The sequence below is a fragment of the Plodia interpunctella genome, chromosome 18 (assembly GCF_027563975.2).
Source record: "Plodia interpunctella isolate USDA-ARS_2022_Savannah chromosome 18, ilPloInte3.2, whole genome shotgun sequence".
Lineage (NCBI taxonomy): Eukaryota > Metazoa > Arthropoda > Insecta > Lepidoptera > Pyralidae > Plodia > Plodia interpunctella.
Window position 1 is genome coordinate 2,581,648 of NC_071311.1, and position 25,423 is coordinate 2,607,070.

Here is a 25,423-nt window from a genome sequence, read left to right on the forward strand (position 1 = left end):
CGGTGTTCGGCATCTTTAGACCATTATTGCCACGCATATGTTCCTTAATAAAATTTTTATATTCTACCTTTTCTATCCTGTATTTTAATATTACTTATTATTAAACAGGGTTATTAGTAAAACAAGAGCCTCCCAGAATTGGAACGGAAAATTATACAAAGATTTAGTTTTGTAAGAAAGTAATTATTAAAACTCGTTGAACAAACGTCGTTGTTTATGACGTCAGCTATGTAATCTTGTATGTATGTATGTATGTAATCATGTATATATATATATATCTCTGGTCGGTTTTCGGCTATGGTGACTACTGTTTCGGCGTTGTGTAAGGCTTCGTTGATGTGCCTTAAAATGGCTGAAATATCCTATTTTGGCCCTAAATGTTCTAGAGCAATGCGGACATGTGAGGTAACCATCAATATAATATGCATGTAATTATGTAGTACTGTACTAGTATATCACTTGTGTTGTAATAAATCCTGTATATTTCTATTGCGTCACAGGCCGGTAGCTCAACAGCTGATGGCTGGCGAGATGGTGCAACCAGAAGGCTTCGAATGCGTCACTGTGTACTTCAGTGACATCGTGGGCTTCACGGAGTTGTGCGCCGCATCCACCCCCATACAGGTGGTCGATCTGCTCAACGATCTCTACAGCACCTTCGACAGGATCATCGGATTTTACGACGTCTATAAGGCGAGTCTAATAGCGATATGTTGTGTTCACGAAACTCGAGAATGCATAGAAAAGCGTTCTCGGAAATTTATTTAGAAAATTTCTGATGAGAATTTTTTAATAAAATTTCCGGGAACTTCCGAGGGTACACATTTCTGAGAACAGAGAATTTCTCGACGGGACTAATAAGGCTGCTAATCACAAAATAAGTAAAAATTATAAAACTAATAATGCGTGGTTACATATTTACCTGTTTAAGTTTTTTTTTTGCATTTAATTATTACTACTTAGAGCACAATTTATGCCAAAATATTTTGTTTTAAATAAAGTTTCTGCCACAAATCCGATTTATAAATTAATAAGTACTTAGCTGCAGCTCGCGGTGTCACCCGTATAATTTTTTAAATACATAATATTTATATTAGTTTTTATGCACAGTTAGTAGAACCGCGTCATCTACTTTATAAAGCGCCATTGACTATTAGACTTTTTGACCAAATCCTACGGGAATCGCATACTTTCGGGATAAAAACCCTATTTATTAATCCATAGTAGTAGCCGTTTGAGCGTGAAGAAGTAACAAACATACTCACAAACTTTCCCATTATCCTAGTTAGGAAGGACTTGATAAAAAACAATAACATTGGCTGTATAGGTAGAAACAATAGGGGACGCCTACATGGTAGTGTCGGGCTTGCCAGAGCGCAATGGCGACCTGCATGCGCGGGAAATTTGTCTCATGGCGTTGGCTGTGGTGGAGGCTGTGAGGAGCTTCGTGGTGCGACATCGGCCTACACACAGACTTGAGGTATATTATGTTTTACTTCTATTTCTTCCATGCTAAACATGACATGCTTTAAAACATTTTTAATTTATATATTTACGAGATATTTTGTAAATTTGCTATTGGTAAGTTTGGGCTTACAGTATGTGGAAGTGATAACATAAAGGCACTTGCCATTTTCCATTTATTTCGATTAAAACTGTTCATGTAAGTAACATGTTTAATAAGCTAGTGTTCGTCAAATCGTCAAGAAGCTTAGTTGATGTTGATGATATAGAGAACTCCGATATGAAATGAATGACTTTGTAGCTTTTTTGAAATATTATATAATTGAAGATTTGAAAAACGTGCCTGTGAAAGCCTAATTTTTGAATAAACGTTTTTTTAGGTAAGGGCCTGTTTAACAGCCTGTAATCAGCATGCGATGAAGTACCAAAGTATAGTCAAAGACAGCCTAGCCTTAAAGTAACACATCAAACAGATAGCGTTATAATTGTGCTCCAAAAGTGTTGGATAGGTCTAACTTTTCATTTATCTATGGTCTAACTAGTCAATCATATAATGCAGATTTATTAGCTTTTATTTTATCTGTCACATTACAATATTATATTTAACAGAAAGTAGTGAAACAGGCCCTTAGACTTGTAAATGTGTAGGTGCGGGTAGGGGTCCACTCGGGTCCAGTGTGCGCAGGAGTCGTGGGAGTGAAGATGCCGCACTATTGCCTGTTCGGTGACACCGTCAACACAGCTAGTAGGATGGAATCTACCGGGCAACGTGAGAATTTACAGATATTACTTACTTAATAAAGTATATTTTTTGATATACGTATATAAATTAGCCTAAAAATAACGAAAAATATTTCCCATGCGGAGAAATGAAATCAGAACATAAAGACGCTGATCGCGTGTTGTGAACTTAGTGAAGTTATCCATGATTTGATTTCAAAATATTGATAATTTGGAATTCGTAATAGGTCTAATGAACTTCGTTATAGGTAAATGAACAATAATTTATGTTAGTGAAAGAACTTACCTAGATGATCTGCAATTGTTTCACAATATGATAACAGTAAATTAAAGTGAAATTGAAAATTTCAATTTCAAGCACTCCGAATTCACCTGAGTGAAAGCACACGAGTATTACTCGAGCAATGGGGCACGTTCGAGGTCGAGAGAAGAGGCGAGGTGGAACTGAAAGGCCGCGGCCGCATGCTCACCCACTGGCTACTGCAATGCTCCGAACCTGAAGCGAGGCTCGTCTCTCAAAGTCCCCAACCTCCCCCACAATACCCTATACTGTTCCCCACACTACCCCAACCAGTTTTGCAGGTACCGTATTTAGTCGTGGAGCCACCGTCGCTGGCTACATGATCAAAGGATGACGACGGTGATGACGAAAGCTGAAGTTGCTTTGTGATCTCGTAAAGGCCAAAATTATGATTAAGATGTTAAAATCCAAATAACCCTATTATTTGGTAATTTTTAGTCGGAGTTGGATATTGGTGAACTATCCTTGATTTTGTTTAAGTAGTTAAAGTTCTAGCACTATTTTCAGAAATTAGCACTTTACAGACGTCAAATTTACACTGTAATAAAAATATTTCGTTTTTCTCATAAAGCTGCAAACTACTAGCATTTCGGAACGACCACTGCCGAGAAGAAATGACCAATGACTTTATTTATATGAGAATCGAACAGTTAAAAAGTTCAAACTCAACGATCTATATCACCATAAAAGTTAACCTATATTTACGTTTCACGTCGTCAACATTGTAGACGGAGATTATGCGTATTTTATGGTCCGTTTTTAATCTTAACGACCGGACAGGATTTACATTTAATAAGACAGGGCTGCATAAAGGGATTTGTTTGCAAATGACGTGCCGGCGCTGACACGTGAGCACGGACAAAGGATTATACGACTCATAAGCAATAGAGTTGTAAAAACATCTGTGAAAAGCGATTTCAGAGGCTGATCACCCCTAATTTAAAAGTGTGCAAATTGTTCAGTACTAAGCATACTGAAATTAATACATATAATAAATACTTGCGAAATATTGAAAATAAGCAGCGAAATTTGAAAAAAACAATAACATTTGTCCTGCTCATTCTAAACTCACTTATTAAGAATAAAAGAAACGGGCTGAGATAAATAAAACCGTTTAAAAATAGTTTCTCGTGGGATGTTATTAGGATCCTTTCTATAGGAAGCCCTTCGCATAGACGATCGCAATATGCGGGGCCTCACTAACCATGACGAGGAGACGTGGCGCGGTGTCCTGAGCGTGAGGCGGGCGGTGGCAGCTTGCCATCAGCCCTCGATGATCGTTCGCTCCCCTCGGGGATGCGATACTGTCGCTTTCTGAGTGGTTATTTTTTAATAAGTATATGATGATATATAATATACAACATCCTATTTCCATGTAGATTATATAATCTTGGCTAGGTAAGTATATAGATATGAGTTTTTTTATAATAACCAAAATGTAACTTAATCTATAACTAACTTGGAAAAGTGGATGAAAATTCTTGAAATATTGAATTTTACTAATCAATCGGTCAAGACGTCAATTTTTATAATAATTCACAATGTTTTAAAAACCTACCTAGGTTTTAAAAATAGGTTGATAGGTATGTACCTATTCAATATTAATATTGTGTACACCTACTCTTTATGTTGTAGTTACAAAATAAATATCATGCTATCTTTGATATTTTATATAGCTTTAAGTAGAGAATTGATGTTTAGATTATTGAAAATTATTATAATAGGTATCTAGTACATTGAATGAAAAGTCTATTGTTCCTACTTTTATATGTCCACGAAGAAATGTTTCAAAATCAGTGTCTATTTTTATACGAACATTGCTTCCTAGATGTGAGATACTTGTAAGTATCTTATTTATAGATGTCAGTGTCAATTGTTGAATAAAATGTATATTTATAGATTTCAAATTATGATGTTTTATTTCATCTAAACACAAAGTCCTCATGGGAATTCGACTTTTTTACAATTCAACATTTTACATACAACTTATGGGTGTTCTACTTTCTGATACTAAAAGTAAGTTTTTAAGTTTAGTCCACACTTTTATGTATAATATACTAAATTATAAACTGAATGCAACTCTTCTCTTTTTCATTAGCATGCTAAGTTTATACTGAACAAATTCTAATAGAAAAACAATAGTCGAGATGGACACACCTAATAAGTAACATAGCATACAACTCATAATTTGTTTCAAAGTCAAGGGAGTAGCGTCTGACGTTACCAAAGAGGTAACAGTGGGAGCCTTTATCCACTCCTTCTCCAACAACCCAGTCTCAATAAACCTTTGCAGCCAGAACGATATTAACCCAACAAAAGGCGACTGGTGCCTCATCCATATCACCAAAGGAACAGTCATAATGGAGTCTAAAAGGATCAAACCGCATTCGTTTTCTTTCCTTCCCCGAGATAGACAAAATGCCCACGCATACTCCAATGAAATCGCCAACACGAACTTCTTTCTGCCTTCAACAACATCCCAAAATAAGTTGTCAAATTCTGAATCTGGGATAATGATAAACATGTCCCTGATAGCGTCGTCGTATTCGAAGTGAGTAATGAATGTGGCTCGACCGCCGAATTCGTAGCCACTCTCGATCGTTTAATTTAAACTATTAAAGGAACCGTCAATTGTGTCAGTTTTTAATGCCACTATGAGCACACTTTGATAGGCGCTCCTGACGACAAACGTGAACAGTATCCACAAGCCAATGATGTAAAAATCTCGAAACCGTTTCGGCGCCATGCGCACCGGCTGACCCACCATCACGCCCCAATTTCTGAAAATAATTCCTTGCAAACTATTGAAATGTTTGAAGTGTTTCATGCCAAATTTTTTTACCGATTGGATTTTCCAGATTATAGGAATTGAGTTCACAAATATGACTACAATTAAAATAACAAGCCAAAGGTATCCGTTCAGTGGTGAAAGTAGCCGCCACAAAACTGGCCCTGCTGATATCGGTGGAGCCAACCATCCGTGGCGAATGCGGAAATATGGCGTGGAATAGTCTAGAAGTCCTGATTTGTCCACTCCTAGAGGAATACTGCACGTTGAGATATTGTCTCTTCCCGAAACCACGTCATTCAGCGAGTCAGACCAGTTCCGAGCTCTGTGCAAGTCGAGGCTGACGAAATCTCTTATGGACGTAATTGGCGTGAAATTCATCTTGTGTTTTAATAGCTTCACAATGACTTTCTTTATTATCTGCAGAGAAACCTTTTGCTCCAATTGAGGATGGTACAGTTTGTCGGTCGATATGTACAGTGGGCATCCTTGCATCATCTTATTCGGAAACACATTTTTATTTATCCTATTTTTATCCCAAAAACCAACCAATTTCGGTGCTGTATTTTGACAATTAAGATGATTCTGATATGGAAAATACGTGTGCAATGAGATATTACTTTTGTCATTGCTTGTGATAGTCACAACATTCGTTACATGGTAGCCCCATAAAATGCTGAAAATCTTGTCAATTTTCTGCGGAGTAGACAAAAGAAAGATGATAAATTTAGCTCCACTACTTAATAATGTCTTCCCTCGGAGATCTGGTTTCAATCTGTACAATATTTTCATGAATGAATGGAAAGATTGAACTATTACAATCACTTGTTTTGGCGGCGCTGTATTCTTTTTGCTTTCGATAATAACGGTGCCTTTATACGACATCAAAAATATGTTCACCAGTTGTATATCAACATCGTGGAAGTATACGGCTGTATGCTTGCGATAGTCGAATCGTTGATTCGCAATTTCTATTCCGCACATGATTATTTCTTCTTGTCTTTTGGGGATATTGCTATATGGCTTTATTATTATTCCAGCAAGTATATAAGGAAAGAACATCACAGCTAATGTAACTGATAACCTCATTGTGGATAAGTGGTATTACTCGTCATATATTGGAACTCAAAGATTCTGGTTTACAAATGATACAAGCGTTCAATATTGGTGATGATTTATAGACACAGTTAGAAAAATAATCTGAATTTAATAATCATACTAATTTAACATAGTGATTTTTTAATATTTAAAACTTATCTACCTCAATTTCAAAAAGAAAGAAAGAATCATTAAAATGAGCCAAGTGTAAATTAAAATCATATCCACGAGCCACGAGAATAAGTTTTCTAGACTGTACTAACGTTATCACGTCTAACTGCATTAGTCACGGGGCTGACAGAGCCTAATGCACAGCCATAAATCAGACTTTGTTCTCAGAAACACGTTCTAAATGCGTTATGCATTACGTCGTCGGTCAGTTGATTGATGCGTCTGCAGATGGAAAACAGCAATATTAGCTAGTGGCGTAGCTATATAACAATGAGCCTTGGTACAAAAAAGATCTGGCGACCCTATAAAAAAATTATTAATGTACTTATATGAAATTATGAACATTCCACGGCGATTATAGCTCCGGAACCAAGTCGCAATGTTTCTAAAATGGGTTTACTATAACATATCAGTAGATTTATATTTGAAGTTTTGACCTAAAATTCTCATGATAGAGGTTTAACAGTTATTATTCTAATTTGTCAACAATTTAACTCTACCCAGTAGGTAAATTGCTGCATTTGAAGTAAAAAATAATCACCCTTTTTCTAGTAGAGCTCATACAGTATGATACTATTAGAAGAAATATTAAATTCAACACAGTTATGATAAGTATTTTTAATTTACATATCCAAAACAAACATTGATATAATACAATAAAGAAGTTTAGTATAAAAAACATACACAAAAAATCATTATGATAAAAAGTTTCGGTACATATCGATTTCTCCGAAGTACCACTTGTCAACTCTATCTGTTGCTAAGCAACGCGTATTACACAACTAGCAAACAGTTTGTAAACAAAAGGGCCGCTTAGTTTTTTCTTCTTAGAGGCCAGTATCATAACAAACCAGAAATTAAAACTTGACGTTCTAAATTCAAATTACATTTTATTTTTATTGTTTAGTGCCAGTATTCAATTATAATCGAATCTCAGTAAATAACCGATATAAAGTCTTTTGAAATGATATTAATCAAAGAGTGTGTTTGCGTGTTTTTCATTGTTACATTTGGAGTGAGTGCCTTTCATCTTCCAAGTTGTAACTTAACTCAGTATTATGATCCTAACTTAATGAGTTGTCAATCTTGTCCTGCTAATACGTCGATGATTCGGGCTGCAAATGGCAAGAGTATTTATTTTATAATTAACTATGTATTACTCAAAACAACTTCAACATAAAATATCGGCTCCTTATAATAAAACAAAATTTCCAGGCTTCTCTTGCGTTTGCGACGATCATAGTGTCCCGAACGGACCAGCAAAATGCAGGTCCTGCAATGCGACTGAACTGGTCTCCTCCGACGGATCTGCCTGCGTTCCGAGACGGTGCCAGAATACTTCTGGAAAATTCGTTTGCAGAAAATGCCCTAGCGATTATATTACTGGTAAGAGATGCTGTGCTCCAAATAATATTAATTATTTTAAGAAATTCTACTGGCTGTTACAAAATACCTACATTTATACATATGGTGTGTTAAAATACCATGTGTAGATAATATATTATACGAAATTTGAAGTTTCATAAACACTTATAAAAATTTGTCGTCAACTCAAATAATTTAGTCATAAATTGGACCTTCACAGGCACTTTTTCACATCAAATTTTATATTATACAAATAGTCATTTCTCAAAAAGCTACTAGTATAACTACTGACATTTCGGAACGACTAATGCTGAGAAGAAATGCTGAAAGAAACTTATTAGAACTGTGTTGGTCCTTAGTTGGTAGTCAGTCGTCGTGTTCAATTGTGTGCAATAAATCCATATTTTTTACTATAGGCTTTGGAAAATTAACCATCGATAGTATGTACGTTGGTTCATTGCAATATGTAGTACTAGCTTTTGCCCACGGCTTCGTCCGCGTGAATTTCCCACGGAACATTTATTTTTCCGAGATGAAAAGTGTCTTATGTCCTTGTGCGTACTCAATACTTATATGCAAAATATGAAGACGAATGATTGAAGAATGAATGAACGAATGATTGAAGATTGAATGAATGATGAAGCTGATAAAGAGGTGACAAATAAATAAATTTACTTTCGCATTTATAATATTAGTTAGGACGCCTTTATTTACTTTTACTGAACATTTATAAATGTAAAACTTTTAATATGGGTATATTAAAAGTTACTAAGGTGGATAAGTAACTAAGTAAAATATGATATTATCACGCAAAATGTATAGAATGATATATAAACTAGAGTAGATATGATAAACTAAGGCAGAAGGAAAGCATCATACTCGTACTATGGAGGAAGTGTAGTACTGGGGTATAATAATAATAATACAACTCTTTGTTGTGCCGTAAACAAATGAATACACAGGAATACAAATAGCGGATGTAACTCAGACAAGGGATCGAATGAGGTGACGGGACGGTACATTGAGACGGTACTTTATTCTCACTGTATTGATACTCACTTTAAGATAAACAGTGCTTGTTTTGATATAATGTTAGTTATTATGCACATATTTTGGCGACAATACGTAAATGTCTAATGCTTGCCTTAAACTTATAACGGTTCAATAATAAACATATATATTAATTTTACTACAAGTTTACTTATATAAAGTTTACATAAATAATATCGATTTATCTAGGAATGTGTATTATATCAAAATTATAATACTAAGACTAATGTTTTTTCCACGTAGGGACTTACCTTTAAGCTCATGCTATTTTCGCATACGATAGCAATAGATCGTATGATACGACTTGGTGGTCTAGTGGTTAACGTGTTAGACTATAAAGATATCGGTTATTCTGGGGTTCGATTTCCTTAACTATATCGTTATTTTTTATGTTCATGTATTGGAAAAACTAAATACAGTTTTTTATGGTTCATCAATTTAAAAAAAATATCGAGCGATCGCCCCAGTTACAATACAATCTTCTAAGGAATTTTGCTTGAGATTATTTCCAAGATACCAACCAAGAATTGCGTTAACATAACAATTGATCTGTAAGTACTTCTAAATCCAGGGCTAAGCCTAGCTCAGACAAAATGTTTTAGACAACACAGCAAGAACACTTTAGATATTTCTCTAATCTGCAGCTGTTTGCGTACCTGTATATACGGGCCGGTTATGAATACTTAAATATTCATATCCGCAGTAGCTTTGTGTATAATATCATTATTATACTAACATACTTTTGAAAAGTCACTTCATACATTGCATTTAAAATGTCAATGCATGCACAATGACGGCGGGCGAATAACTACTTATGCGCGCGTCTTTGTGACCTACTCTCATAACATACATAGAGACATATATATTATAAAACCAAGTCCTCTGCCGCTGTTTGTATATCTGTCTGTTGACGATAAACTCAAAAACGTATGCATGGATTTTCATCCGTTTTTCATCAATAGACACTGTGATTCCTAAGGAAGGTTTTGGTATATAATTTATTTCATTTATTTATTAAAATCCACGTAGTTCAGACAGTTTAAGTAAAATCTCCTAAAATCATCCTGTATCTATGTTTATGTCGGGAAACGAAAATGCTGACGAAGTTAGGGAATCCATTAAAATTCTCGGAATTTCGTCATTTATTTAAGACGAAGTAAGATTTTTTGGTAATGTATCCTCGAAGAGGGAAACAACCGAAGCCTGAATTATTTTTCACTACTGATTTTCTTAAAACTAGTAAACTACATTTTAGTTTCTTGTGGGAAAGTCGCAGCTAAGTTTGTTAGATGTTTTTACACACTTAATAAATGGGTCATACCACCCAGCACTTCGCTCTCGTACTATGATATACGTAGAGGTATGATGATACGATACAATACGATAGAGGTATGATGTGATAAAAAATGTTCTACCCCTGTACCAGACTTCATAGAAATCTGTCAGTAGATTTTGCGTAATTGAGTAAAAATAATCCTCACACCTTCACACCCAAACCACAGATTATACAGTACATAAACTTTCGAATTTATAATTACCCAATACTATGGAATTAATGTTGTACGAGTAGGTACCTACTAATTCCATGCCCAATACACAAATACGTTGATATTTTCATTGATATATTCCTTCAAAGAGCTAGAAAAGTTATATTTTCTATCTATTCAGTGACTCAAAACAACGATGGATCTCCTATGAAAGAAGTGTTATGCGTGAAGTGTTCCCGAGGTTATAAGGCACAGAACAACGTATGTGTGCGTTGCGAAGCCTGTACGTGTACAAAAAACCACATTGTGATCAAAGATGTGTGTGTGACCAAAAAATATTTGGCTGAGAGGCCGAAATATGAGGAGACTAGGGTGCACCCGTCCACTGTTTTGGAGTTTATGAAGCATGAATATCTATGCATGGTAAGATATAAAAAGGTATATATAATAACTTCCAAAATAAAATAATCTTCAAAGAAAAACGTGAAATTGACTGATGTTATAAATTAGACAGATATAGCTATATTCTATTCCTATCACCACAAAATTTAGTTAAGACTTTATTTAAATATGATCATCTGATTCGCCTTTTTTCAGCAAAATGACGCACTGTCCTGTAGAACTCTTACAAGCTACTGCGTTAGGAATTTGTACACTACAGATTTGGCTGGGCCTTGTCGGTTGTGGATACAGCCTAAGCTTCAAACTCCTAAAGGTAACCATACCTACATCAATACCATACCTACATCAATACTTCAGTGTCACGTCTTCATCCCTTACGACGTAGACACAACCAAAAGTTGTGAAACTTTAAGGCCACTTATAGCTTTATAATTGGTTTATTCGTGGAATTGAAAATCACCTACGAGAAGAATCTCTAGTATATTTTTCTTCGTAGTCGTATTTCCTCATGGCGTGTCGTGTTCATTATGCGTTTCAACACATAAACAGCTTTCTTGTCACTATTAATGGAGTGGTTTGCCATTTTATTGTGTCTTCTTCATTTCAAACACAAGTTAATATTCAACCAGTGTGCTGGTTTCCTTACGATATTTTCCTTCAACGCCAACAGGTGGTAGTCTATGAAAACAACTATACATGAGTCGGATTGGTATACAAACTCATGTGGCTTTAGAAGTATTCAAACCTGGGACATTTCAATACGCAGGCGGGCGTCATCACCGTTTTAAACCACATTAGCTCTAGTGTATCGGAGATATCAAATATCTGGATTTACTCAAAAATTGTGGATCATTAAAACCTAAAACAGGGTTGTAAGTTGATCGCAGCTGAGTTCATTACGAAGCGTGTTTTATAGAGACTGAAAAAAATAAACGGAGTTACTGTTTGCTTAGTAGCTTATTGTTTAACGATGTCTAATATTATTTAAATATTTCAAGTTATAAAAAATTTGTACATTGTCATTGCTATCCATTTAATTTCACGTAAAATAACATTAATAAGACACGTAACATTACCTATAGATTGTTATTGTTTTTCGAACAAATTAGTTCAAACTTCCCTAAGTACCTACTCCTATCTTTTATAATTGAGGGGATGTGATAATCACCATCTATCGCTTTAAATTTGATGAGGTTCAGCAAGATCAAGGGATTATATTTGGCACGATGGATAGCCGAAATTAAGACGATAGGGACACGATAAATGGAGGTAAACTTCTCAGGTTGGCTATTGTAGTAAATGTCAATTATAATGTTGACGGATATTTACTCAGGTTCCGTTACCAAGGTGTTGATTCTCGAAATAGTTTTATAATAGATGTTAAAACATTACGATAAAGAACGACTTGTGAGACGCAGAGAATTGATACCCAGTTACGAGTTCACAATGTATGGCGAATAGAAAGGCCGAAATAATTTTTATTTGCATTTGCAAGCTCGAATGTCGCAGACAATAGGGAGAATCGGGGATTCTCTTACATATCACATAAGTTTAGATGAAACCTGACCTAAGTTCAGGTATATTTACTTTTAGATATGTTACTTTCACAAATTCAGTTACGTAAAGTATTCGTGTCTTGTCCTTCTAGAATTACCTCCCCTAACAATAGAGACATCTGAAGACAAATTCTCGGGGGAGATAAAGATTTCAAGAGAAAATGTGAGTATTGTATATTTTTCACTTACGGACGCGATTTTAAGTTTCACATCTAAGGTACAGTGAACAGTACATCAAGTTACCCTGCATGAACCTCTATGGTGCGGTAATAGCATAGGTTGATGTGCTGTTGTCTGTACCATTTCATCCCTATCTACTCAGTAGACTGAACTATGAGTTACGAGACTCAAAAGCCATGTTTAGCTAGATAACGAATTCATGATATTATTATATGTAAAATGGTCGAATAATTGCTTAAGCTATGTTGATTTTTCGACTAACAACTAATTGAACTCAAACACAAATTATTAATTTGCATAAAGTCAGATGAGACAAGATGTTACATAAAGATTATATAATACTAGCTTTTGCCCGCGGCATCGCTCGCGTTTATTTGCTCATGACTCATTCTTGTGAATATTTCGGATTCTTAACAAGGTATCGCGTTGAAACTTATACCAGAATTTAAGTGTAAAAACCGCGCGAACAGACAGACAGACAAAACTTCTAAAAAAATGGTTTTGTCCCATATTTTTTTCCCAAAAATAAAATTTGAATTTACTAAATTATTTCACAGGAATTCATAATGATAGCCATCGCAGCGTACACAGCTGAGGGTGGCTTTCAATTCGAAGATAATACTGAGGGTAAAATTTTTTCGTGTTTTACACCAAGTCGGATACGTGTTGGAAATGATTTCTAGTAAGTATATTGCCACAGATTATACAATAGTTCCAGTAGTATTGCTAAATAATTAAAACTAGTTTTTCGCGAACTTAGACCTCATGAACACATTAAATTTTTGATGAGTTTTTACAAAATTGTGAATATTTCAAAAACGACTTAACCGATTTTGATGCCTCACGAACATAAAAATTCTATTGACATAGCCTACATACCTTTTAAATTTCATCAAATCAGACTAACGGTTCGAAAGTTATCGCGTTACAAACATACATGCATACAAAAAATTTGTTTTCGCTCAAGTTGATTTGTAGATCTCGCTCGCTTTGCTTGTTCGGTCAAACGTTTTACATCGCCAGGTGATTCTTTTGATTTTATCTTAATGCATTACAGTCATGTTTTAGAAAAAAATACTAGTGCAATTAATCGGTTCGGATTTCTGTCATTGGGAATTTGAAGACCTCTCTCAGACACTGGAGGTCTCGAGTTCGATCCCCGGTAGGTCAACATGGAAAATATTTTTTTGAGTTTGACCTGGTCCTTGGATGTCTATATACTGGTCTATATGTGGTATAGAATTATGGAGTTAGTATCCCAGAACAAAGCCTAAAACTTACCTTGGGGCTAACTCAATCTGTGTTATTTGACGACCTCGGTGGCGCAGTGGTAAAGTTCTTGCCACTGAATCGAGAGGTCCCGGGTTCGATCCCCGGTCGGGTCATGATGGAAAATGATCTTTTTCTGATTGGCCCGGGTCTTGGATGTTTATCTATATATGTATATGTTATAAAATATAGTATCGTTGAGTTAGTATCCCATAACACAAGTCTCGAACTTACTTTGGGGCTAGCTCAATCTGTGTGATTTGTTCTAATATAATATAATATATAATATAATAACTTTATAGGTATTTATAATTATTTAGTTCATAGTTCTTTATTGCTTTCATTTGGTGTACATTAGGTCTTATTGTAAGTAACATTTTAAGTGCACAAATGAGCCCTGGAAGGGCGTTGCAATTTAATTATCGTTACATAATATTGAATATTAAATTTTTATTACTATTTAAGCATTATATTTATTTTATATCATAGTTACAATTTTAAGAATGTAGGTTAAGTCCACCAGTGGGCAACTTACACAACATTAAAGTTTTTAATGACCTCTGTAGCCTAATAGTCATCATGCTACAATGGAGTTCCCGGCATTAATCCCTGGTCGGGCCAAAATGGATAATGGTACTTTTCATATTGACCCGTTTTATTTATTTTAGCAAAGAGTGTAATATGAATATTTCAAATCTATCTCGTTTTGAAAAGGAAAGCACATTTGGACTATTTTTATCTTCGAACGGTGATTTTAATCCAATACCGATTGTTGTGCGAAAACCGAATGGATATTACATAAAAGTAAGATTTCATTTTTTTTATATTCATTTATACAGACAAATTACAATTTTGCATTTTTATACTTCTCTTACATTACTGAACTAGTAAAATGCCCAAAGTTAGTGTACACAGCGTGATCATTTGAAATGAGCCATTAACAGAACGTATAAGTACTCAGACAAATTCACGTAACTATTAAAAGAAGTAAGTTGATCTAAGGAAAATGTCACAAAACAGTAGCTTGTAATTTAATAGTAGTAATAGTAGTAATTTTGATAATATTTGTAGCTTGTAGCGCTATCGTAGCATTTTGTAACATTTTGTGGGTACACATTGCTGTAAGCTACGCTGTTTGCTTCGTAGCTATGTCATAATAGTAGCACATAACCGTATGAAGAAAATCGTAGCATTTTTGTTACCATGCAAAATTTCTACATACACTTATCTAGACAATCGATGCATTGGTTGTCTGTAAGAAAAACTTTAAAGCAATGCTTATAAGGTTTTTTTTTTTCAGAGAGACACATGGACCACAAGTAAATTCAGACGTTATTTTCTATTCGATAAGTCGTTATCCACGACAGTTAATGTCAGTACTACTGTTTATTTACGTACACTGATTATAAAAATCATGTAAGTATCTATTTATCTATGATTATCTTGAAACATATATACTTTTTTGTTATAACATGTCGTAAACTTATAGAGATAAATCTGTATTTCATTAGATTTGTCGTGTCGAGTATAGTGACTCCTAAACATATTTTATTATAATCGCAAAAGCTGATCAGACGTGATTTTCACACAAAGTTTCAACCCATTCTCTCATTCAACCCATTTACTCATTATAGACATTTTGGGGTTGATTTAAAAAAAGTTGCCTATGTTTGAACGGGGTTCTTTAACTACATATTATCAAAATTAATCACAATAGATAGACTGACATCTGCGGACAGACTGTTGCGGAGTTTTAAAGATCTAAGCATACATAAGGACCAAAGGACAGACAGGAAGCGAATTTATTTTATATAATACGTATTTATGTAGTGAAATAGTTACATTTCACTACATCAATTAATAATAAAATAAATATAACATTTTCTATTTCTATAAAACAAACGGTTCTGGCAGGTATTTTTTTAAGAAAACAAAACTAACTTCGTTATTCAAATTTTGTAAAAACTTCATCTTTTATCTCCTCGTCCATTCAGTAACAATGAGTTTCCTTTGGCATATTTTCTTGGCAGTGATTTAAAATTCGAAGTACTATAGAATTTAAGTACTTAATAAAAAAGAGGCCATGAATTAAATTTTCTTTATAACTTTGCTTTACTAAAGGAAGGAGACATCTTTGTACATAGATAAAATATAATTTCGATGAACGAAACATCTGAAGTTTTGGCTTCGGCTAGGCGGTCCATAGTATACTTACCGATGTAAAATTTCTAGCATTATTCTAACACTTTTAAGTGTATTTATTTATTATCCTTTAATATTACTTACGTTTATTTATATATTTGGTAAATTTGCGTAATTAAATGTATTTACATTATTTGTATGAAAAATATTTTTTATATTTGCCCAGCAGTGGGATGAAATGAGATGATTGACTACTTAGATGAAATAATAACATTGAATTTTAGGATACAGAGAGATAAAAGCTTATCCAGTTCACTCCGAGGTCAAATTTCAGCCGAGGTCCAGTACGCCACTAAATCTATATCGGATACTGTGACCACTGTCTTCAGAGTCGAACATGATTTGCCCACAGCTGGGATTATAAGAGGACTAGAGGTTTGAGAGATATTTTTTCAGATAATTATTAGAAAACCTTAATATATAAGTTACTAGATTTTGCCCCGGGTTTCGCTCCCGTGGAAATTTTGAGATAAAATATAGCCTACCTGGGGTATTATGTAATCTGTGCCTATAGCATTCTCGGATAATGTAGCTTTCTAATGGTGAAAGAATTATTGAAATCGGTCTGGTAGCTTTGGAGATTACCCGCCTCAAACATATTAACTCATAAACGCTTACCTTTTTATAATATTAGTACGGATAAAACCTCTTTAATACAGCACGACAGTTCGTCGGAACTGCGTTTTCTTTGTTTCTTCTTTAGCCGTTAAGTGTTGTAATTTTTCTTCTCCATTTCGCATGGTCTCCATGGAGCAGATACAAGAAGTGCCGACAAGGATGATCTGCGTGCCAATATCTGATAATTAGGATGCCGAAGACCGTGACATGGAGGAGAAAAAGTAGGAAAGTGAACCCAGGGCTTCGACGCTCTGGTTGATGAAGGAACCGGAAAAATACAGATGCTAGAATATGTGTGATGATTTATTTAATGATAAAATTTATCCTACTAATATTATAAAATCCGAAAGTTTGTGAATATGTGTGTGTATGTATGTTTGCTTTCTTTCACGCAAAATCTACTGGACGGATTGTTTTGACATTTGGTATACGGATAGAATTTAACCATGGAATTAGTAGGTAAGTACTTACTAAATCCATGAATAAAACCTGTAATTAGAATTATAATTAGAATAAAAAAAGGGCGCAACTAGACTACTAGAACTACATATAAAGTAATTATTTCCCAGATTTGGGGAGGCATCCTGGGTGTTCTGTCGACCCTGTACGCCCTGGTCCAATGGCGCGGCAACGTGCGCCGGGGCGGCTTCCTATTCTCATTAGTCCCTTTACTGGGAGGGACAGTCGCTGACGCCTTGTATTTTGTAAGTATAATTGATTTGAAACTAGCTGTTAACCGCTGCTGCGCCTGCGGTAAAAGGTAGCCTATGCCCCTCTCCACCCTTCCAACTAACTCAAAAGAAAAACAATGACAAATATACTTTCACATTAATAAAATACATGTGAAAATATGGATTATAAAAATGATAAATTCCAAATATTCAGTGAGCAACTTATTTTCTCTCTCTCCTATCTGAGAGAATCATCAGCTGGCTCGGTCAACGGCTAAGAATGGAATTTACAATGCATATTTTTTTTACTTAGCAAAATTTTTTTTATAGATTAGGTACTCTTGTTATATAAAAAGTAATGTTTTTCAGGCGGTCTGGTTTTCTTCCCTGCACGCACTGGCGGCAGAAACTGGCACTTTGGGGATGACCCTCCCCCTCTCGCGATATGAAGAGCATATTATAAAATCTTTCGTATTTTCAGCAGTATCTCTTAAGGTACGTGTAATTTTAATTCCCGCTCCATTTCGTAAGTCCATGTCATAAGTATTCGCACTAGACGTAATGTTTTTTTTTTCGATTGCAGTGTTGCCGATCGATAGGCTTTTATATCGACTATTGTAGATTGTTCTAGAATATTGGTTGGATTCGGGTGCCTTCCAACTATCAACAGTTTCGATTATCTATTCTTCGATACTACGATTACTATCGATAGTTAACTATCGAAGAACCCAAAGCTATCGATAGTTTAGATGTTTTTGATATCGATAGTTGACCAACTATCGATTTTTGCAACACTATAAGATTGTACATAAGTACTTATTTTTATTTACACATCTGAATACTGAAAATTCTTAATTACAGTTTCTACGGGTTACGTGGATGAATTGGAATCAATGTCGTTGTGACGTGTTCTTATTAGATTGGTCGGAATACAACTCGCCTTTTGGTAAAGGTAATTATTGTACAGAAAATTTTATTTTTATTTCGATGTCTAGCTGCAAACATTTTACTAATACTCGATTCTTAGTCCGAAGTATATTGCTAGTTTTTGATTGCGATAATAAAAAAACTCTACATTCACACTACGCTTTGTGATGTTAATTCGCATCAACATCTGTCTGTATTCGCCGATTGTATACGAATCGCAACGACAATAGAACTTATCACAACGTTGTTTTCATTGCGTGGTATTCACTTCCAGATGGCGTTACAATCGAGCAATCAAATTTATGGAAAGTGGGCACACTAGCCAGAGAGTGGAGCAGCGTGCAGACAAAGAGAAGAGCACATCCTGGATACACTGTAACCCTGGCATTAGCTATCCTTTACGTTAGTTTTCAGTCTTTACTTTTCATAGATCACTTGCTTCCGATGGAGGAAAACATCGTAAGGAAACCTGCACTCTTGTGTATATGAGACTACTTGTCACTAGATGGCGGTAGGAAGCCGTAAAAGTCATGTCTGCCTTTTAGGCGACTTGAATAATATCTGACAACAGAGTAACACACTCGATAAGAAAAAATAATAATATATTTTTTATTTAAACAGACAGATTGACAGCCAGGATTTTAGCCAAACAATTGTAATAAATCTTTTCTTCTAAAAACATTTTGAAAATCCTTCTTTTGTCATCAGTTCATGTCACCTTGGCAGACCTATTTACCCAAAAGCAAGGGTTATCAATGGACTCTTGCCACCATAGCCTGGTGGACTTCTTACACCAGCGTTCTTCTAGTTATGTTTGTGGCAGACAAGACCTTTGGATCGCCAGCAAAGACTCTGCCTAAAGTGTGTTCAGGGTTGGGAGTATCTCTAATAGTATTTCAGGAAGATTTTTATGCTCATTACGTGCATGGAAGGTGAGGATTGACTGTTTTGTTTTATCATCATCTATTTCATTTCAAAGCACTATGCTATGAAGCGGTGATGGTCCAGTGGTTAAGACATCCGAGATCGAAAGGTTCGCACTACTAGTACCACACTCGTCAACTCGTGAACGGGTGCTGCCGGGGGGGACTCAGGTCAGCTCGATATCTCGATTCGATTATTATGAGTATTTCGATTGGTCAATTATATATCTATTTTTTCATCATCAGCACTCATCATCAGCCTGTAGTTCACTGCTGGACATAGGCCTCTCCCATCAGCACTCACTCACAATCATATGTTTCCATATCAATGTACTCCTCTCAGATATTGATTGCAAGAAACCCGTTTCCATCTACCTGGAAAAGTTAATGTCAGTTCCTGAGGGAAATCTTGGGTATAGATTATAGAATAAAAATTTAGCCTACCTCTGACAATACAACATAAAAATAAAACATTAATGGCAATTTATTTTTAATACATAAGCTTTTAAATTTTAGTTACAAAGAAATCGGTTTATTTTTAGGAACGAGGAGTCCAAAGAAATGAGGGCTATGACAGGCCCCCTTGCTACATGTCGAGTGGTTGTTGCCCCACAATTAAGGTAGGTAGTACCTTTGTACCTAGTTAACTACTCTTTGTTTACCGAATTAAGTACTCTCTGTCATCAACGCTTATTGTATCCTAAAGAGTAAGATTCGACTCTGTTTTTCCGACCGGCCGTTTGCCTGATGTTAACCCTCTCTACTCAAGTCAGTCTCAATTAAGTCTTCTTTGCGAATGCTTTTGATGCCAATCATCCTTATTTATTGAACATTACATTTTATTAATTGATTACAGGGCAGTATACAAGCAACTATCGGGTCCAGAAGCAGGTCCGTATATTTATGTTGATTAATTATTAATTTATTTGACCAATAAATAAATTTGATAATTAATTAAATTCGTTTCCAGCGATAACGCTTGGCGTAAATGAACCAGCTCATTCTCTTTTAACACAATTTTTGGCTGCGTTTTTTGAAAGGGTAAGTCTTCTTTTTATAGGTTTCTCAATTCCACAACCAAAATCGAAAACTCTTGGCTCTGTCTAATACCTAAGATAAAGAGACATAATACCGTATTATTAGGTATGTAACCTATTTATTTATAGATATGTTATAGCTCAACTGTAGCCAACTTATCAATGAAGTGTAAATTGTAATTTTAGACGTTTAGCCCGTAGTAGGTATACGTGATGTTCTGTATTACAGATTTTTTAATTTCAAACACCATTCTCTTACAATACAGGTTAATTAGGTATCTTGTACAATAAGTAACGATTCCTCTAGGTATATATTTACTATGTGTCTTATTTGAAGAAAAATAAACTTTTAAAAGATTCATTTGATTTTTTTAAAACTAAGCTACTGGACTCACAACACTTTCTCTCTTATGTTACACGATGCGGTAAAAAAAGATGTGGACGTTAGAAACGTGTTACGAGTTTGTATGTTTCGTGATAGGCCTTTAGACTTCTCAGATTCTTCTCATATTTTAGGCCCTTGATGGTCTGAACTGGGTGGCTAGCGAGCGGTCGGTGCTAGAACGATTACTGGACGTGGAGATGAATGCGCGTGAGTCGGGAAGCACTAGCTGCTTGCTGTACGACCCAGATGATAATGCTGCGTCCTGCTTTGCTGTTACCTGGTATGCTGTAGAGTATTCATTCTAAGGCCTGCCTGCCTCATCAATATGTACAGTTAAGTTGGCTCTAACTCTCCAGAACAAAAATGTATAGTCTCAATCCATTGCTCCTATTTTACGTGAAATTCTTTAACACTTATAAGTGTGGATTCAAATAGTTTGCCAACTCCTTGGTTGTCGAAACCTAGTTGACGTCATAGGCATCTTTATGTCTACCACTGTGCATCTTTACGTCTAGGAAGCTGCTATAATTTGCTCAGGTGAGCGAGAGATACAGAGGATAGTATGGATTCCTTATACGGAAATATCACGACGTCTGGTGATACACAACATGTTTTGCTTCTCCCCACAATCGATGGCTCATCTCCTCGCCTGTCCCGAGTGTCCAAATACCTGTACTCTGGCTGACTTGATGATGAAGCCATCGAAGTGGCTCGATTCTATCAAGAATATATTTAGGTAGCACCCAATGGAGCGTTGATTTGCCAACCACACGAAAAGAAGAAGATCACAATTTATCCTTACAGGTGGGGAGAAGAGTGGGCATTGGGAACGTTCGACGCCATGCTGTTTGGTGCTATCGTCATGGCTGCAGACGAAACCTTGACGGCTGCTGTGGTAACCTTAGCAGTATGGAAAGTACGTTGACATATTATTTATTTATAATAAAAATATATTACAATAATATCAGCTGTCCAAATTCTGTGGGTCAAGGTGCATGTGCCTAAGTACTAAACATAACAATAATTCATAGAAACACTGACAAAACAACTAATAATAATATCAGCGTTAGGGAAATGAAGCAAGGACTTTGAGTAGGACAGTGACACAGCTCGGTTGGTCAGATTTTGATGATCTTTCTTATTTTCCAAGCTAATTATAGCTTATATTTCTATTATATTATTACCTTACCTACTTACATAATTTTCTGCATTTTTTTCAGATTCTAAAACATCTAAGGACTATATTTGGAAATAGAAATTTACGGCTAAAGACTAAAGTTGATATTCCCTTATTTCAATAAAGCGTCATCCACATCTTCCATTTATTGCAGATTATTATTGAAATAAAGCACTAGAAATATTAATGCCACTTTTGTTTAATTGAAAAATACCAATCACCATAATTCCACAATGCTATTACAACGTAGGAATCAATATTCATTCTTGGAATTTTATTTAGCTTTCTGTAGTTTGTACGGTTTGGTAAACTTGAAGAGAGAACTGCTTGTGGGAGAAATTGATCCAACAAGCAAAGAACATACAACGAAACATATAAAAAGATGCTGGAGCCCAGACAATAGACCTCAAGATACCAGTTGTGAGTCCGACGAGACAATCCCCACAACTAGAAAAATAACACGTCCTACAACTATAAAACCTGTGATATTACCCTACGGACCTTTCTTTAATTTTTGTGTAAACATCTGTAGAACTTTAATCAAAAAATTTTCATTAGACAGAATACCGCCATTTTTTAACGTACTCGGTAAAAGCTTGAGAGGTTTAGGCCCAGGTGTCGTTATGAAAAAGAAGATCGAAGAATTTTCTTCTTCATTAAAAAAGTTGTCAGATTTCAACGGTGGCAAACTGAGACCGGTAGTTAAGGCATTCCTGAGAATTATAACGTCAGGGAAACCGAAGCTAAACGGCTTTTTTATGGCAATGAACGCAATTTACACCACATATGACGATATTAAAATGGATCAGTACATTTTTAACATGACGAAATTTGGACAGAAGAAATCAAAACATATCGGCGATAAAACTAGACATCTGTTTACAACCCTTATTTTTTATAGGATCAATAAGCAAAACGATGAAATAAGAGGAGACATAAAAAACAAGTTTACAGAAGCCTTGGTCGAATACATTAACAAAACTAGTTACTAGCTAATTGATATTTTACGTTAACAATTTATCGGATTTAAACGGTAAAATCCACCATTTTATTTCGTATTTGTACCATTTGGCACGCGCCAAATGGGTAACTAGGTGGGTATATAATTAATTTCTTTCCTTAGCAATTAATAATCATAATGAAAGAAACGTGCAGGAATATTAAATATAGTAGTGATATTTGACACATTTTTGGGAAACCTATTGAAAGATAATGTATTATTATTTAGAAAGTTTGTTGAGAAGACAAAACCAAAAAGCTGGCTAAATAGTAAATATTTGAATTTTCTTCTTAGGATGAACAAATTTAACTTTTTTTTCAATAATTACATTGATGACGTGTTTTGATACGATACGTAATGATAAAAAAATATACTTAGATAAAGAAAATATCGACAATAAAATAATGATTGAAAAGTGTATTTACCTACTTACATTGGATGCGAGAAGACTTTGAGGAAAAGGTGAAAGGTGAAGCCATTATAAACATTAAAAACAAGAAACAATATGAACCGAGATTGGTAAGTATAATACCATACCTACTTAGCTACATCACGCAATACTCTAATTACTTCATGAAAAGTACACGTTCATTACACGTAGCGTCCAATAGACTTGACTTTTTTTTTACTTACAACCACACACCTGCTGGTTATGTTAGCACCTGGGAATTGTCTGGCGATAAGGATTCACTTACAATGATGTGGTTTTCACATGTACTTTTTGTTATTTTGCGGATCATTTGATCAGCAACATACCTACTCCATTGTCTCACTAAATAAAGAAAAAAATCATGAACGACTGCATCGCTCATTGTATCACATCCAGTAGAAGCGATATGAGTAGATATGTAATACTATGCAAAAATGCAAGTTTAATTTTCCATTAAAGAACGAATTGATTTCCTCTGAGATTGTTATCGGATTAATTTTCTGAAGATTTAAGTATCTAGGTAAGTAGGTAAACTATGTGACGGAATACAATTTCAATTACTCGAGCAAGATGACCAAGTACACGAAAACCGTATTTTTTACAAGTATGTTCCTCATATTTTCATTTGTTATTACTGACGGTGAAATCAACAATAACATATTCGCTGGGATTTTTGACACGTTTTTGAGAGATCTATTCGGTATGCTGTCTGTTTTCGATGAAGAGAAGATGCAGGTATACTGCAAAATATTGAGCAAGAGCTTTGAAAATATGAGTTATAATTACACAAGAAAATTAGCTAAAACCTTCAAGAGTCTGTCTAAAGAGGACGGAGGGGAGATAAAGTCCGAATTTGCTACGTACTTGACCGATTTAGATAAGCCTTTGAAACATAGAAGAGCTTTTATAAATGCCATGAATGAAATATTAACTTATAGAGAAGATAGAATGTTTAAAGATTATATTAACGACCTTTTAAATTATGGAAATGGTTACAAGTTAGGCATTGCAACAGAAACTGCAAAGGTGCTGTGGGCTGTAGAGGAGAGAGTGCTCCAATTGGGGAGAAGAGATCGGAAGGAGTTGGAAAAGAAATTAACAAGAGCTATAGACGAGTACGAAAATGAAAACGTAGATTGGGAGTGGTTATGGAGCGTGTGGCGGGAACATAAAAAGGAGGATAACACATAAAATGACACTGGAAGAGGCGCCGACCACTAGTGAGGCACTCTAAGAAGACTTCAACAAAGTGCTATATAAATTTTTGTTGTTTTTATTTAACTAACCCGGTATTTTATTTATTCTTGTCGACATAGATATCGTTTTTATGATGACTGATTATTTTTATGTTCGTTCTCCACTTGGAGAAACAGTGGCATTTATACAAACTAATTTAGGTAGGTACTTACCTACGTAGGTATTAAACTAGAATTGTTAATGTCATATAAGTACTAGGGTAGGGTGGCTTTTTAAACACCACTGAAGAAATGTACCTATAGCAAAAAATATGTAATCATTTATTGCTTTTAACAATGTAAATTGAAGATGTTTTTTTTTTAATTCATAAGGTAATTATTGTAATAAATGTGAATGTTAGCAAAAATTATTATTAGGTACCTACATTAATATATAGGGACAAATCACACAGATTGAGTTAGCCCCAAAAGAAGTTCGAGATTTATGTTACCTATGGGATACTAACTTACCAATACTATATTCTATCATAATATAGATAAACATTAAAGACCCAGGTCAATCTGAAAAAGATAATTTTCCATCTTGCTGACCGGGATTCAAACCTGGGACCTTCAGTGTAGCTGTCCGGCATGATAATCATTAGGCCACGGGGATCGTCAAATATTCTCCCATACAAATTGTACTTATATTATTTTTCACAGTATTTTTTATCTCAAATATTTTTGCATTTTATTTGTTGAACATATTGTAAATAATGTACTTGTGTGAATCCACTGTTTAAATTGTATGATGATTGTATGTGATGACGAATTGGGAAAAATAAAATTTAAAAGAAAATGTCTTACTTGACTTCACAGAAAACTACTTGATGCTCGTTAAGGGAGGTACCTAAACTTTCTCTAATAATATTGACCCTTTCATGTTACATGAAGTTACGAATGACATATTATAGTAATAAATCGGATGAGTTAGGTACCTACCTCC

The 25,423-nt window shown here is 35.0% G+C and overlaps 2 protein-coding genes, 1 long non-coding RNA gene, 1 other non-coding gene and 1 pseudogene across 6 annotated transcripts in view; 3 read left to right on the forward strand and 2 right to left on the reverse strand.

Annotated features, from left to right (window-relative positions):
* LOC128677826 (uncharacterized protein) overlaps window positions 1–4,390 on the forward strand; it is a 47,137-nt gene extending 42,747 nt beyond the window's left edge. The window contains exons 19-22 of the mRNA XM_053758948.1: window positions 501–693; window positions 1,328–1,480; window positions 2,113–2,233; window positions 2,564–4,390. Of these exons, the coding sequence (XP_053614923.1) occupies window positions 501–693; window positions 1,328–1,480; window positions 2,113–2,233; window positions 2,564–2,829 (733 nt within the window). The 3' untranslated portion in view covers window positions 2,830–4,390. The remainder of the gene's footprint in view (window positions 1–500; window positions 694–1,327; window positions 1,481–2,112; window positions 2,234–2,563) is intronic.
* Window positions 3,637–3,829, forward strand: LOC128677995 (small nucleolar RNA U3). Its single transcript, XR_008405597.1, has one exon. It is a non-coding gene; the product is annotated as a small nucleolar RNA U3 (small nucleolar RNA).
* A 178-nt stretch (window positions 4,391–4,568) lies between the features above and the next one.
* Window positions 4,569–6,383, reverse strand: LOC128677885 (uncharacterized; annotated as a pseudogene).
* Window positions 6,384–7,359: 976 nt separating this feature from the next.
* On the forward strand, window positions 7,360–22,000 carry LOC128677980 (meckelin-like). Of its 3 annotated transcripts, none has more exons than XM_053759187.1 (20): window positions 7,360–7,693; window positions 7,779–7,949; window positions 10,647–10,888; window positions 11,063–11,180; window positions 12,516–12,586; window positions 13,161–13,285; window positions 14,541–14,676; window positions 15,173–15,288; window positions 16,299–16,449; window positions 17,262–17,396; window positions 17,733–17,858; window positions 18,225–18,315; window positions 18,565–18,692; window positions 18,999–19,222; window positions 19,756–19,833; window positions 20,070–20,104; window positions 20,184–20,254; window positions 20,767–20,915; window positions 21,440–21,551; window positions 21,856–22,000. In XM_053759187.1, exons 1-20 carry the CDS (start codon window positions 7,528–7,530, stop codon window positions 21,934–21,936), a joined length of 2,526 nt encoding a protein of 841 aa, XP_053615162.1. In that variant the 5' UTR covers window positions 7,360–7,527; the 3' UTR covers window positions 21,937–22,000. The 3 variants fall into 3 exon arrangements, with proteins under 3 accessions (XP_053615162.1, XP_053615163.1, XP_053615164.1); XM_053759188.1 differs by having other exon boundaries at window positions 7,360–7,687; XM_053759189.1 differs by having other exon boundaries at window positions 7,360–7,578.
* LOC135309902 (uncharacterized) lies at window positions 19,680–21,950 on the reverse strand. Its single transcript, XR_010370160.1, has 2 exons — window positions 21,833–21,950; window positions 19,680–21,535 (listed from the first exon to the last, which is right to left on the reverse strand). It is a non-coding gene; the product is annotated as an uncharacterized LOC135309902 (long non-coding RNA).
* Window positions 22,001–25,423: the final 3,423 nt, after the last annotated feature.

What these genes read in the sequence shown, in the direction of transcription:
- LOC128677980 (XM_053759187.1), top strand. Translation starts at nt 7,528, where the DNA reads ATGATATTAATCAAAGAGTGTGTTTGCGTGTTTTTCATTGTTACATTT. An exon ending in CGTGTTGGAAATGATTTCTA is followed by an intron (nt 13,286 to 14,540) that starts GTAAGTATATTG and finishes TATTTATTTTAG; the next exon opens with CAAAGAGTGTAATATGAATA. An exon ending in TCCTGCTTTGCTGTTACCTG is followed by an intron (nt 20,916 to 21,439) that starts GTATGCTGTAGA and finishes TTATCCTTACAG; the next exon opens with GTGGGGAGAAGAGTGGGCAT.